The sequence below is a fragment of the Trichoderma asperellum genome, chromosome 3, assembly GCF_020647865.1.
Source record: "Trichoderma asperellum chromosome 3, complete sequence".
Lineage (NCBI taxonomy): Eukaryota > Fungi > Ascomycota > Sordariomycetes > Hypocreales > Hypocreaceae > Trichoderma > Trichoderma asperellum.
The window spans coordinates 603,729-618,482 of NC_089417.1; the positions used below are offsets into that span (position 1 = coordinate 603,729).

Sequence of the window (14,754 nt, forward strand, 5' to 3'; positions counted from 1 at the left end):
TGCTTCTGAGTATTACACCAGCACATACAGAACTTTCAATCGACGGCTACTAGACACGGCTACTACTACTCGTCTGCAGATGCATGTTGGGAGGGCTTTACTTCCGGTGACCAACACTCCGCTCATAATACTCCGCACGGATCAAACGATTGTGGATAGGCTTGACTGGTGCCGACATCATCTATTAGATGCGAAAACGAAACTGAAGATGAACATGCGCATTCCATCACATACCAATCACTCATGCGCGGCTCGGAGAGAAAAAAATGACAGGTAACATTATCTCTCGCCTCGTATAACTCCTTTTGGCACCTGGCCTGCCGTAGGGCTGTGCCACGCTGATTCATTCCCCATATCGGCCCCCGTGCTGCTACACCGCACAAGATACAGAGTAGAACCACAGAGTATGTAATGCTACTTTACGATGCACGGAGCAGCAGCAGCGCAGGGAACTCGTAAGCTTATGCTCGGCCGCCGCAGAGACCACCCGCGTTACCGGAACGAATAATCCTATACGTCTTATGCGGCAATCGGCCGCTACTGCAATCCTTGGTAAGGCAGATTCGATCGGATACTCTGGCAACGTTGCGAGTTATGCGCTATTCCCTGCATCCGGTAGATTTATGTACACTTCATACTCAATATTACTATGAAATTGCGATGGCTTAGAACGACTGACCTGCAGCTTTGACGACGAGCCACGTCTTGTGGTTGGATGATGTTCTTGGTTGATAGATACGAACAACTGTGTGCCGCTCGTTTCCTTTTGAAGTGACAGGCTATTAGGCAGCGGCGTTCGTTGGACGTTAACTTCCACCAGGTTCACGGCTGTTGTTTTTGCGATATTCACTTCTTGTTATGCTCTTCTGTCTTTGCCTTTTCGTGCCCAGGTTCTTTTTCTATCACATAACATACATAAGAATATGCGCAGAGCAATAACAACAGCGTCCGGTCACCTGGTTTTTCTGTTTGTAAAACGAGATTAGGTCATTTGGCTTCTCCTTTGTTTTTACTTTGTTTTCCTACTAATCTCAAATCAAACCGGCAAGTCCTAGTAACCATTCGTTTTTACCACACCACTTTGAGTTAAAAAAAAGTCACATGAAAATGATCAACAAAGCAGCGATTGAAGACAATGCCAACAGTATGTGCAAACTATCCAATAGCGGACGGTCCGATAATACTGCTGCAAACCGAGTTCTCCACAGGGCCAGCCAGCACGACCAGGGGGTAACAATAAACCCGTACGTGGCCTTGCAAATCGGACCTGGTCGAACGCTCGGTTCCTGATGCGCTCAGGGCTCCATCTCTCCATTGGAAAGGCGGCGTATAACGCCTCCATCGAAGCCGCTATTATAACACACACAAATTGGCAATACCACGACTATTACGGAGGACTGCGCTACACTTACTCAGGGAGCGCCACTGCTTGGCTTCCCCAATATTCCCCACGCGCTTGCGGCGCTGGAATTTCAAAATAGTTTCCTGCATTGGCCTTAGCACGGCCCCATTCGAGCAGCTGTGAGGTGTGAGGCGTGGTGGAGACCGGTTTTAGGCAAGGGGGCCGCTTTACCACAATCTTATCGGCAGGCCTGGTCATGTTGCGACGGTGACGGAAGTCTGGAAAACTGCTGTTGTTAAGGAGAAGGGAGGCCATGTTAGAGAAGCCCAGGGATGGAGCACGGGCCGGGGTTGGTTAGCCCAAAGAAGGGTTATGCCTGCACTCGACCAGTGCCTCCGTAGTGCTCACGGCTTGTTCCACACCCTCGACTGCGACGGGCGGCTGTCCTGAACGTGGGATGATGCTGAACGCTGTGACGTGCATCCCGTGCTTGTTGTCCCCGGCATAAGGCTCTTCCCATCGGTAATGTTAGCGGTGGCGTCGTCTGTTGTGCTACAGCAAGTGGAGCAGCCGTTGAGGACCTGGGAAAGCCGCCGGAGTGCAAGCTGCTGCTAGCACCAAGAGCTGTACGAGGTACTTGGCTGTGGCCCTGATGCTGTTACATACAAGAACAGGGTGCATCCCACCTCCTTTAGTATTCTGCCTCGGCGCCTTTTGATACGGAGAATGGTGCCTCGTCACTCATTCATATAGGCGCTGACTTGGGTATTACATGGATGGACGGTAATCGGGCTCGCAACACCACTTCCAGATGGGATTGGGGGCGATTGATAATTTCGGCGCCGTGGCCAATCGAGTTAACTGGTCACTAACTGCCGTTGCTATTTGTTTGTCCAGCCCTTTTGAGCTCTCTCATTCTCTTTTTGCCAGTTGACCATTATTGCTAACCCGAGGTCTTCTCTCCTCCGTTGTGTGTAGTTATCGTTGGACTTCGCCTCGTCTGTCGAGCAACCTTCTCTCGGGGCACCTTTGGCCGTCTCGGCCTCGATGACCTGATTACTTTCATTTGTCTCGTTATCCTTATCCTCAGCTGCGTTTTTGCTAGCATTGGCATAAACTACGGCTTGGGGCAGCATGAAGATACCCTTGACGCTCGAAATTTAAAAGAAGCTGTCAAATGGAACGTCATCATCAACGCCGTCCTTATCTGGTCCTTTTCTCTTCCTAAATTCGCCATCGTCGCCATCCTCAAACGCATTCTCGATTATGGAACCAAGACGACTATTCTGTTCTGGGGTCTCGCCCTCACTAGCCAGGCCTGCTTTCTTGCTACGTCGGTATGGTGGTTTGCTCAGTGCACTCCCGTGGCTTATCAGTGGGACAAGTCTATTGAGGGGACATGTGCGTCTACAGATGTTTTGACAAAGTTGGCATTCGCGACGTCGGCGTTTTCAGCCTTCCTTGACCTATTTTTTGCGCTCTATCCCGTCCCCTTTATCATGAGGCTCAACATGCCTCTGCGAAATCGAATCGCCGTTTGCTTCGCTTTTGGACTCAGTGCTTTGGCATGTGCCGTGTCAGTCTACAAACTTGCGGTTTTCGAGTCTGTCTTTGACATGATGGCAAAGGACCGGACATGTGAGTGCCAGCTGACTGAAAGGAGAGAAAGAGCCATTATGTGGAGCGAGAGATGGAAAGAGCTCTAGTACTTCGGAAAATCATATGCTAATCTTGATATACTGCAGATTCAGTTCCCTATCTCGATATATTTGGTGTTGCCGAGGGGGCCTTGCTCATCATCGGTGCATCACTACCCACACTGGGTCCTCTCTTCCGAGTCATCAAGTGCAAGGTCACGACGTACGCAAGTAACCACAGCGCATCTCATCCTTCGGGCGATCGCAGCCAGAACAATCCTGGAGCCCATAGCAACAGCTGGCTGCACAAGCGGGGCCACCACACATTCGACGACGAGGAGAATGTCTCGACGACAGGGATGCACTCCAGTGTTGATGACATTCCCCTCGTTTCCACAGCGAGACCAGTCGCGAGATATCGTGAAGATCCCTTCAAGGATGGAATGTCCATCGATAAACCGGAGGGGTACTAAGCGGCCGCCCCAAAACGCTGGGCCAGGGATAGTGTTGACGATCATCTGACAAACGACCCAATTTACGACTCATTGCAATTTTTCTTTTGTATTTCGTGGATATTGACTAGCTTCCCCCTTCCCTCTCTACGGGCTAAAGAGGGAGGGCTTGGGATTTGGGGATACGGGAGGCAACGAAGCCTAGCTCAGTGGGACGGAATCCCAAGTTGACGCATTGGCAATATTTTCTTTTTTTTGTTACTATTTCTTGTTTCGGAGCATGCGATGGAGACACCGGCCTGTACGGACTTATTGGTGGTGGTCACCAGGACAGAAAGAGAGGAGAGCTTGCAGCTCTGCAGGGGGCTAGTCAGGTACGGAGTTGGATTGCTGGGATTCAATATAAGGTGTAATGTCCGCATACAGTCGAGCTATCATCATTTCGGGAATAGGGCGTCGGGAGTTGTCATTTATTCTCTTTGAGCCCCTTGCCACCTTTACCAGCTATGAGGATGGGAGCTAGGGCCGGGCTATTCGCTCCGACGAACGGGCGTAATTTCTACCTGCTGGGGCGGTATCTCTGGTGCTGCTGCGGGCAAAAGAAAAGAAAAAAAAAATGTTTAATAACTAAATATGGAGGAGCGGTATTGATAGAGGTTGGCTGTTATAGAGGTATCAGTTACTAAGAAATAGCAAATCACACGCGTGTCACAGTCACAAGCTGCCCCAGGTTTAAAGCTTAAACGGAAGGATTTCAATGCTGAACCAGCAAATCGTGGGTAAAATACCTGCACGGTATGTACGCTCTCTCGCCTCGGCGAAGTGCCCTCTCTCGCCGTGCGGAGCCCTGTATCCCTGCTAGGTGGACTCAAGCCGCCGTTGTAGAAGCTAAGCAAAGAGCTGCGTGGGCCACGCAGGTACCAGCACTAATCGTTGGCTTGACAGGGGGAAGGGAGAAAAGAAGTCAAGAAAGCAGGGGGAAATGCAAGGTGAAGGAGGCAAACAAAGAGAGAAAATATCCGTCGCGGTACTGGCATGCACGGATGAGCCATTATGGGACTTTTGGATGCTTGTCTTGGGGCTGAGAGCTGATCTGAGACAGTTCCCGTGTAGAAAGGGTTATTTGAGATGAAGGATAATATAGGACGTGGCTGCTGTGCTGCAACTATTGATTTTGCCCATACTGCTACGAGTATGACTTTGATCATATATCAGATGCCAAGAGGTGCTGTCTGCTCGTATACCGCACTTCACGCATGCTACGACGGGTAGTAGTCGCCGTTGGCGGTACGGGTAGAGGCTTAGGATAGCGCAGCCATCTCGATGACGGCCGGCTGTGCCTCGTAATACACAGTAACTATGACATAGTACAGTATGCGTGATACCTATAATAAGTAATAGCTAATAAGTAATAGGTAGAGGGCGTCCGTCCCAGTCCATAGTGAGCGACAGCCTACCTACCGCATTAGGAAGTGCGGAGAATTCACTAATATCTAGGCGCGCACAGTCTCCCTTTTTTTTTTTTGCCTCTCTCTCCTTGCACGCGCGTGTAAAGGTGGTATCGCTGCTACACTTTTTCGTGCTTTTCATGCTTTTTGAAAGCACTGACCATCACACATTCAAGGAGTCCCCGGCTAAGGCCATATCCGTAGAAACCCGTTGTGGTTGCGACGGAGGAATGCTTGTTAGATGTTAATTAGCGGTGGACTTTCTTTTCTTTTTCTCTCCCGGGTTTGGGAGCAGGACAGGATGCTGGGCTGCTGTTTCTTGAGTTTGACAGAGCCTCGGTAGAGGGAAAGCTATATAAATTCCTCCTTTGGCGTGGAGACGGAAAGGATGTAAACTCCCCGCAACATATGGGGGATGTCCATATTCCTTTACAAACTGACCACAATGGGGGCCTCTCTCTTGTGAATGGCCTCAAACCCCAGAGCGCAGCCTCGTTTGCGAAAGGTGGCGAGTATCCGTATTGTGTTCGCCGATCAAGCTGAGCGCATCCAGGCGCTCGGTGCAAACCCCTGGAATTCGCCATCATTATTGGTGTTTAGTAGTACTATATAAAATTGCTCCATAGTGCGGGGAGACCAAGCTGGAGAGCAGCGGTCCGACTACAGCTCTTCTATCTATCCACAACGCCTTGTCGAATGGACAACAGAGCTGGAGTGGAGGGAACCGGCTTCTTGGTGCGGCCGAGGATTAACTACGTAGCGAGCTGGTATAGCTGCGGCTATCGCTCTGACAGCTCCACGACCCTGGTAGTACTAACGAGATAGTGTAAATATTGAAGCTGTAATCTTCTTCGGTAAAGGGCATGGCGGGCTCTCTCCAGGCGAGAAAACGAGTCATGAGGAGAGAGGGCTCGATTGAGTGCCCTGCATTCCAGACAAGCTACTGCAAGAAATTACAGCTAGGTTGGAGAGGAAATTATGTGATAGATCAAAAATGGAATGAAAGAAGAGCAACGTTTTGCTAGGAAGGAGCCTGATTTGCTGGCTATCGGCGGTGACCGAGTTTTGCTTTCTCCATCGACCAAGTTCCCGGAAGACGGAATTCGGAGTCTCCTCTTTCTGTAATATACCGGTAGTAGTAGTATACAATATGCCCCCCCCCCTCCCCCGTAGGTTTGCTGGAGGTTGATCCATAATACTTCTCACGAGACCATTTTCATCGTGGAGTTTCTCGGCTTAAACGAAGTCGGTTCCGCCGGTATCTTGATGGAGAAGAAAAGAGGGCATCACATCTCGTGGGACGTGGAGTTGAGCTCTGATCTTTTTCTCGCTTGGCACGTGGCGTGGTGTCTGTAATTGTTCATGATCTTCAAAAAGCTGAAGGCGTTATTCATCTATCAATCTTGATTGTACCCATCGTGAGATTTAAGAATGTGGGCTTTGTGAGGGTGTTTTGGGGTTGAGCCTCATGCTGGGTTTGTGGTGAGCTAGTTGCAGCACTACCCGTTGTGGTTTTTTTTTTTTTTGTGTGTGTGTCTTATAGATGGGGAGATGGTCTTACGCGCTAGAGACACTGTCAAAAACGTCAAATAATATAACGACTGCCAGATAAGGAGCCAACTACACAATACATCTCATGCGCAATTGCATGGGCTAAATTCTTGACGAAATCCATGGCTAGCACTGATCAGTTCTCACATTGTGCTGAAACTGGACCCAAACCAGGGTAGCCTGTTCTAGATTCGAAATTGCAGAGCGGGAAATCGACCCAGCCTTAAGCTGGCTCTGGATGATCATTGAGGCGGTCAGTAGAAGTGCTCGTGTTAAATTTGAAATGGCTGTTACAGGTGAAAGATCGGGGGAGCCACAGGCGGTGGAGTCTTCGCCATGGTACTGTAAGTGAGATGGTAGCATTTGCCTCGACCTCTTGACTCGAGCCTCCTGGGGCACCCTCGCCGTATCCCTGCTTTGCCTGAGACTAGGAATCGCTCTTCTCCGGAAGGGGGAATTCTAGATGCTTGAGAAGCTGAAGAGCGGTTTCATGACATGAGATGATGTCAAGATATGTGATACTGTGACATTTGCTCCGCGTATAGTTTGGCTAATAGACATTTCGAAGTGGTAGCAAACCCCAACTTACTACTACTACTACTTACTTCTATACTGCTACTAGGAATCGTATGCATACGTACTGAGGCCTACCGATGCAATTCTGCTGTATTCAGCTGCTAGGTGGCAACTACAATGCCATTGTTTTGGCTAGGGTCGTGATTGTATTGTCTGCGTACTCCGTAATGTGCTGGATTGAGCTTTGGCTTGAGACTTGAGCAATTGAAAGACGCTATAACAGATGTGCCATACAGATTGATAAAGTGCTTTGGGCTGTTTCGACGAATAGCTGCTAAACGTAGATGTTATGAGGCTGGTGACTAGATTATCAACTGGTGCAAAAACGCCTCTATTGGCAAAAGGGCTTGTAGTCACCCGTAGTATTTGTATGATTAGCAGTATTCTTCAAGCGTGAAATATCATAGGTGTATCAACGTTGTTCCGCAATATGAGTACGATTACTCCGTAGAAGCACCATTGGATAGCCGCATTCCATTGAGTTGCATCTCCATTGCTTTAGTCTCGGAGATAATTGCCCATCGTTAGATAACGAAACGATAGCCATTACTGAAGTGGATTGCAAACGTCGAGACTGGTGAAATCATCAACACACAAAAATACGCTCAGCGCGCATTCTAAAAGGTCTACGGGGTAAAGGTTTTTGAATTACCTAGTGTCTTACATAGTATTATCCTTATGTATGTGTATATTCACTGGTTCGATTTTTTTTTTTTTTTTTTTTGGCAGACCGCTTAAATGGCTTATCTCATAGTTAGATAAGCCATCTCAAACGCCATATCGGGATAAAATTAGTTATAGCTATTAAAAGTTGAATAGCAAATATTATTGGTCACAAATAGCTTCCTGGTCAATTAGATTCGAGTCATGTGCAAACTCGAGAGAGAGGGAGAGAAAAGGCTGCCATTCGGCTTACCTACGGTGAGCATAATCAAATATGAAAATAGATCTCTTCCACACGCGTATTCTATCCAACTACACCGGAACTGACCTAGCAAAAGCTGTGCAAAGACTAATTGCGCCTTAGTCACCCTATCGATTATTTCCCAAAGCGGAAAACGATCAAGAAATCCATCAAACAGAGTTTCTATTTTAAATCCTATCTGGAGCCCTACGCTGTCGAAACTTGCACTTTTTGTTTTTGACGCTATCACCTAGTTGAGAGGTTTCTAGTAGCTTTGGAAGAGAGTGAACGGGTACTTGATAGGGCTGACAAATGCATCGCCGAAGAAACTCGCGGAGATAAGCTACTAAGTCTTATGCCCCCTCGCGACGACTTGACAAGAGCCGAAGGGCTTGTGCCGTGACAACGGCCGAATATTTCTTCGGTGCCTTTTGCACAGACAATCTATTTTTTTTTATTTTTTTTTTTTTTTATAAATAGAGGTAGGGCGGAATCAAGAAGCTGAGGTCATTAGGCCTGCAGCAAATAGAGGCCGCGGTTTGGGAGTTTGAAACCCGTCAAAATACGTCACGATGGCCGTGGTGGTCAACAAAAGCGCGGTGGGCGCAAAGCCTTCAACAAGACCCTCAAAGCTCTTTTGGACACCGCCATGGGTGAGATGGAATCCAGAAGGAAACTTCGAAATGACTTGGGCTTTGACATGCCTGTTTGGATTTGTACGACTCATGTGCCCCTTTAATCAGTTGCAATGGTGATGCTCATGGATAATTCTAGGTGGCTGCGTTTAGTGTCGCCAATCTCTATTATACCCATCCGATTCTCCATGTCTTATCGGAGGATTTTGATATTTCAGAAGAGCGTGCCTCACTCGTTCCAACGCTGCTTCAGACTGGCTATGCCGCTGGCTTGCTCTTCATCGTGCCCGTTGGAGATCTTGTGCCTCGTCGGCCGATGATTATCAGCTTAGTGTTTGTGACGTCCATGATTGTAAGTTGCGATTCCTTTGATGGTATAGAATTTGGTAACTGATAGTTTGAACATCAGTGGCTTGGCTGTTGCCTAACGAAAAAATTCGAAGTCTTCCTCGGCTTATCATTCGTTGTTGGCCTCTTCACCGTCACGCCGCAACTCATGTTTCCCTTGACGGTGCGCTATGCTCCCGCCCGCCATCGAGCCACGATGACCGCCATTGTAATGTCCGGGCTTGTATTTGGGATCCTGGTCGCTCGTTTGTTTTCCGGCATTGTGACTCAGTACGCGGGTTGGCGCGTCATGTACTGGGTGTCATTTGGCTTGCAGCTTGCGATTATCCTTCTCGTCTTTCTGTTCATGCCTGATTTTCCTATCTTACGGCCTGGTGGGTCGTATCCCGGCGTCCTTCTCAAGATGGTACAGTTGCCTTTCCAATATCCCGTGTTGACACAGTCGTCACTGGTTGCCTTTCTGAACATGGGCATGTTCACTTCCTTCTGGACCACTTTGACGTTTCAGCTGGCTGGCCCTACTTTCCATCTGTCGACTCTTGTCATTGGTCTTTTTGCCTTGGTTGGCATGTCGCCGATTGTATTCAGCCCCCTATTCTCTCGCTATGTGATGATACATCTTCATCCAAGCGCCTCCTTGATCATAGGGCAATTGATTTTGATCACAGCTGCTTGCATAGGAACGTTTACTGGCACATTTTCGCTAGCAGGACCCATAATTTGGGCCTGCATAGGAGACCTGGGTAGCAACATTACAACTGTGTCCAACCGCATGTTGTTTGCACATGTCGAACCTACTGCGCAGAACACCGTCAACTCAGTCTACATGGTGTTCACTTTCTGCGGCCAGCTTTTTGGAACGGCAGTAGGAAACAAGCTGTATGCGGACGGCGGATGGATTCGCAGCGGTGCTCTCTCCATCGGTCTTGTAGGTGGGAGTTTGGTTATTATTCTCCTTCGAGGACCGCATGAGAAAGGTTGGATAGGCTGGAGTGGCGGCTGGGAAGTGAGAGCGAAAAGGCTGAAGCAAAGAGAGGCTGAGGCCACTCAGGTATCATCTGCCACAGAGAATCCACCTGACGAAGAGGCGGCTATTCAGCAGGAGACTGAGGTGAAAGAGAAGTCATGAAGAGAGCCATGACAATATTATGAGAGACGACTTCGACGTAATTAATATCTGAGTATATGATTAATTCATAGAGAAAGAGTTTGGGTTTTGAAAAGCATTTTAGTATAAAAGTATATAGCGGTAGTTGGGCTCTAGACGGACAACTCTTCCTTCAACATACGAATCCCACGTGAGAAACGATATGTCTTCAAAGTTTTACTTTCACGTGTCTCATGATAGTTGTGTAACTTGGATATCTTATGTGTAATTAAATACAAGTCACTAGAGCATTACACAGTAGCTCTAGGTGGCGCAATAAGATACAACTAAGCTGCGGATGAATGAGCCGAGGCAGGTCAGGAATAACGAGACTGGGTGGGGGTTAAAAAACTGTGTCAAATAGCATAAAAGGTCAAAAAGTGGTCATCATGATGACTGTAAATTTCCATTTCCAAAAGACGCGCTCATAAAACCAAAAGATAAAGTAAAACGCTGCTCCAGATTTTACACAATCAGTGATTCATAGTAGAAAGGCTCATGACAATTCCAACCGTTAAACTAAGTGCAACTCCAGAACCTACAAAAACCTGCCATTTCTCGCTCCATACATTCGAGCGAAGCAGCCATGCCAGGCTCCCCAGCGGAAAGAAAAAGCCTATCAACATGGCGCGGATCATGACGTCAAGCACATTAGACATGCCGTTCAAATCATCTTCTGTGGAAGCATTCGCAGACGGGAGTCCTCCAGCGTTGTTGTCGATCCATGCGTCTTCCATGTTGCGCAACGTGTCTGGCGAGGGCATAGCGTCTGGTGCGAAGCCCTCTGTGCGGATCAGAGCAAACTGCGTGCGCAACGTCTCGATTTCCGACTGTGTGAAGCCTGTCTGGAGGAGACGATCGAAGCCTCGCGGACGAGGGCGCGTCCATGATGAGGGATGCCCGGCTTGCTGAGACGAGGCCGTACTTGATTCATCCGGGGGCTTGGCAGCAGCAGCTTGCTCCTCGGCGAGTTCTTCAGGGGATAGCTCATCGCCGATGGAGCAATTGACGTATATCCTCACGGGGGCCAGGCCATGATCCGTGGCTTTACCCTTTCCTTTATACGAGCTCTTTGAGTCGTTGTGATGTGATACTGATGATGATGGCGGTGGAGGAGGCGGTTTGATGACAGAACCGAGGGCTGAAGCATCTGGAAGGAGGCGGCCCTGATGGATGAAGCGAAGGCGATTCCGCGAGGCGAGACGTTCTCTTATCAGGTTCTTGAGAGAGAGGACAGTTGTAGTCTGTGGAGATGGGATGTCTAGGTCCAGGTCTGGTAGCGAGTTGGAGAAGCGGATGGTGAGATGATACGGCAGAGATGTGGTTGAAGATGCTGGTGTCAGCGGCAATGCGGGCGCTAAGGCTGCCATGTTGGGAGCATATCGGTTGGCGATGCGCTTTATAATCCAAGCAAAATGGTTCCTAGATTATACAAGACAGCTTAAAACTTGAAATATATGAAAAGCCGTAGATGCAGTGGAAGCCAGCGGGTTGTTCGAAGCAGCGAATGAGATGGTTCGGCTTCGCTTATGATGGAGGACGATCCGACGTCGTCACCGTTCATGGCAGTTGCAGATTTAGCGGGGCCGTGGCCGCTCCAGGGCCCTCCGGCTTGGTCTTAGCGCTGGTGGGCCGCTGGAATCTGCTGCTGCCGCGACTGTTATTGCGCTGACCGCCTGGCAGAATCGCCAGACTTTCCAGAAACTCCAAAAAAAGCATCGAGTCGCTTCGTTTCTGCGGCTGCAGCTCTGCCAATCCCATCGCCGTCACTCCCGCCGGCCGTCATCACACAGCCTGTCGATTGTCCTGCAGCTATTTTCGAGCATCCCAGCGGCAGGGCAGGGCTCATCATGATGCGCATGAGGGGGAGGCTTCTGGCCTGCTTCTACTGCGGGAAGCGGTCATCGATCAGATACGACGGACGGATACGCGACTTTCTATGCACTTACTGCGAGGCCACAAACTACCTGGACGAGGTCCGCGAACACCTCTTTTCTCTTGATGTGCATGGATTTGATATTTGATACTGACAGAGTCTTGCGAAATTAGAATGGCGACATCACGGATCCGCCTGCCCTTGAATCGTCAACTCCGAAGCAATTCGCCAAACAGTTGCCTTCCCGGCCTGCATCACCCACAGACAGCATCTTTTGCGAAAAATGCCTCAAGAACCAACGGTTATTTACAGCATCGTTGGCGCAGTACCTCCCCGACGATCCTTCTCATCCAGACTATGCCGAGCTCGAGCGCAAATACTATCGATACCGCAAAGACTTGGAGAAGCGCTATCCCCAAGTTTGTTCAGACTGCGCCAAGCGAGTGGAAGATCGCATAAACCAGGCTGGTTATACGGCCAAAACAGACCATCTGAGGCGGATGATGGAAAAGAGCAGAGGCAGAAGAGTCCCCAAGAGAATGACATCCCTTGATGTGGCAAACGCCATGGGACGGTGGTTATGGTGGGGTGGCTTGGTTATTCAGATTGCTTGGCATCTGGTGAGCGTATCATACGTCTTGGAAGCGCAAGCGACGAGCAAGGACGGCATGGTTGACCCGGACGATGAGAGCGCCACCAAGGGGATGATTTCTTGGCTTAGCTACCTGCGTGGCTTCTTGCCGGCGGCCGATACCCTGATTAGATGCAGTATAAATACCGGATTTCTTTCGGCTTGGTGGAATCCGCACTTTGTGCAACTTAATCGCGGCTTTACCCGGCATCTATTGGGATTCACGCAGTGGTATTGCTTTCAGGGGCTCATCATCTTCTTTCGATACATCTTCCGCTCTGTTCTCCATATGCAGGGTGGTCAAGCTCAGTCCGACAGGGCGCAAATCAGCGCGCATTTCGCAATGGCCTGCATTATGGGACTGGTAAGTGATAATATTCGTTTGTGTATTCTGATATCGCGAGGTACATCATCTAAACCGAGTTCAATTTCAGATCTACTCGCTTGCGAGAAAGTCTATCAAGGTAGATACGACGCCCTTATTCGGCGTGACTGAGAAAACAGTGTCTGCGAGCCAGATGCCTAAACCGACACCTAGAAAGAAGATTAGAGAACCAAAGACGCTAGCTGAAGCACTCACCGAGGCCCTCGAATCGGCAAACTCTTCACCAATGACGATGAAGAAACCCACTCCAGCAAGAGCTTGGGAATCGATAGATCCTTCACCCATTAAAAGACCTATGCCATCAAGGGCCTTTGAAATCGACTCAGCAACTTCATCTCCAACCAAAGAATTCGCACCGCGGCGATTCCAAGAGCTATTACCGCCTTCTCGTGCCGCAAACCCATTTCGGACGACTCATGATGAGCTTTCTTTTGCTGGCTTCAGCATATCAGACAAGTCCCCTCAGAAAGGCCTTCGATCACAAGACCCTGACGCGATGGATTGGTCCCCTGTACCAAAACAATTGCAAAGATCCCAATACCGTGCCTTTCAAGACTCCCCTGTGCCATCTAAGCTTGGCGCACGCCCGTTTGGTCAATCTCCTACACAACCCGATGCTGGACCCTTTTGGTTCAAGGTACCAGCCGCACCAACAAACCCAGCACAGAGGCTCCGCAATCTTCCAAGTGCTCCACTATTTAATAGAGCGTTCTCAGAACCAAGAAGAGAGGAAGGAGATTTCGGGTTTGGAAAGCACCGGCTGGACGAAATGCGAGAAGAGCCGTCTAGAGCGAGCAGCGTGGACTTTAAAGGCCCTAGTTTCTTTGCACCGGAAGATCCCGATGATACGGATGCACTTGCTGATGCTCTTGGCCAGAGCTTTACTTTTGCAAACGATGCGGATGAAGAATCTGATTCGGAAGAAACTGTCGTTAACGAAGAACTTCCCATTCTCTCTAGCGGGCAATCCTCTCATAAATACGACCTCTATTTCTTGGTCACTATGTTTTTACTTTGGTTCATCCCATTGATCGCCACCGTTCCTTATTGCAAAGAAGCACAACTCACAATATTGTCTATTGCTGGTATTATCGCTATTCGAAGCATTGGAGGAGCTACCCAGCAACTCTTGGGCGGTGACTCCAATTCGTCTGGCCTAGCCATGTTTATCGCTTCAGTTACAAGTGTGGGCGAGCTAAGTGCTCTTTGTTGGACCGGATGGCAGCTATGGACCGACCAGGGAGACGTTTTCCAGCATGGCGCGGCCGTGTTGGCGTCTATGCTGGGACATCAAGTATTAAGGGGCATTTCTTTAAGACAAAACTCATAACATTGGACTGTATAATTTCTGTTGTTGTTTTTTCCCCCTCCTTCTTCTAGCTGATGAAACGGAGATGTTGGATATAATGGCTCCACTGGTTGATAAGACCGTAATGGTGGATGGATGGAAACTCATTTCATACAAGCGCAGCATCATGGACGATAACGGCGTTTTTTGGACTAGAAAAGGTCATGGCATTTTTGGACCTCTGCATGTGTAGATAGTGACAAGGATAGGAGAAAAGGGCTATTTGTAAGATTGGGAATTGATTGGGCCTAATGGAATAATGACAACATTGAGATTTTGGATATCTCGACGACAACTCCATTTTCTGCCTTGAACTAGCTTCTACTCGTCTCTGCTAGTGACCTATAACTGATGAAAGGGGTGTTCATGGTTTTCGTTGACATATTCGGTAAGAATCGATGGTGGATGTATTGCTATACTGTGTAGATGGCGAACAACAACTATTGACTAGTCGTAATACTACTATAATCTGAT

At 48.8% G+C, this 14,754-nt stretch overlaps 4 protein-coding genes across 4 annotated transcripts; 3 read left to right on the forward strand and 1 right to left on the reverse strand.

The window, feature by feature from the left end:
* Window positions 1-2,153: 2,153 nt before the first annotated feature.
* Window positions 2,154-3,452, forward strand: TrAFT101_004804 (uncharacterized protein; the record flags this gene model as incomplete). Its single annotated transcript, XM_024904038.1, has 3 exons — window positions 2,154-2,229; window positions 2,321-2,980; window positions 3,088-3,452. The coding sequence occupies 3 exons, from the start codon at window positions 2,154-2,156 to the stop codon at window positions 3,450-3,452; spliced, it is 1,101 nt and encodes a 366-aa protein (XP_024759831.1).
* Window positions 3,453-8,317: 4,865 nt separating this feature from the next.
* Window positions 8,318-10,197, forward strand: TrAFT101_004805 (uncharacterized protein). Its single transcript, XM_024902598.2, has 3 exons — window positions 8,318-8,626; window positions 8,685-8,897; window positions 8,955-10,197. The coding sequence occupies exons 1-3, from the start codon at window positions 8,483-8,485 to the stop codon at window positions 10,020-10,022; spliced, it is 1,425 nt and encodes a 474-aa protein (XP_024759830.2). The 5' UTR covers window positions 8,318-8,482; the 3' UTR covers window positions 10,023-10,197.
* TrAFT101_004806 (uncharacterized protein) lies at window positions 10,140-11,586 on the reverse strand. The gene has a single exon (XM_024908304.2). The coding sequence runs from the start codon at window positions 11,408-11,410 to the stop codon at window positions 10,514-10,516; it is 897 nt and encodes a 298-aa protein (XP_024759829.1). The 5' UTR covers window positions 11,411-11,586; the 3' UTR covers window positions 10,140-10,513.
* Window positions 11,587-11,770: 184 nt separating this feature from the next.
* Window positions 11,771-14,713, forward strand: TrAFT101_004807 (uncharacterized protein). The gene is made up of 3 exons (XM_024902597.2): window positions 11,771-12,016; window positions 12,090-12,911; window positions 12,982-14,713. The coding sequence occupies exons 1-3, from the start codon at window positions 11,891-11,893 to the stop codon at window positions 14,260-14,262; spliced, it is 2,229 nt and encodes a 742-aa protein (XP_024759828.1). The 5' UTR covers window positions 11,771-11,890; the 3' UTR covers window positions 14,263-14,713.
* Window positions 14,714-14,754: the final 41 nt, after the last annotated feature.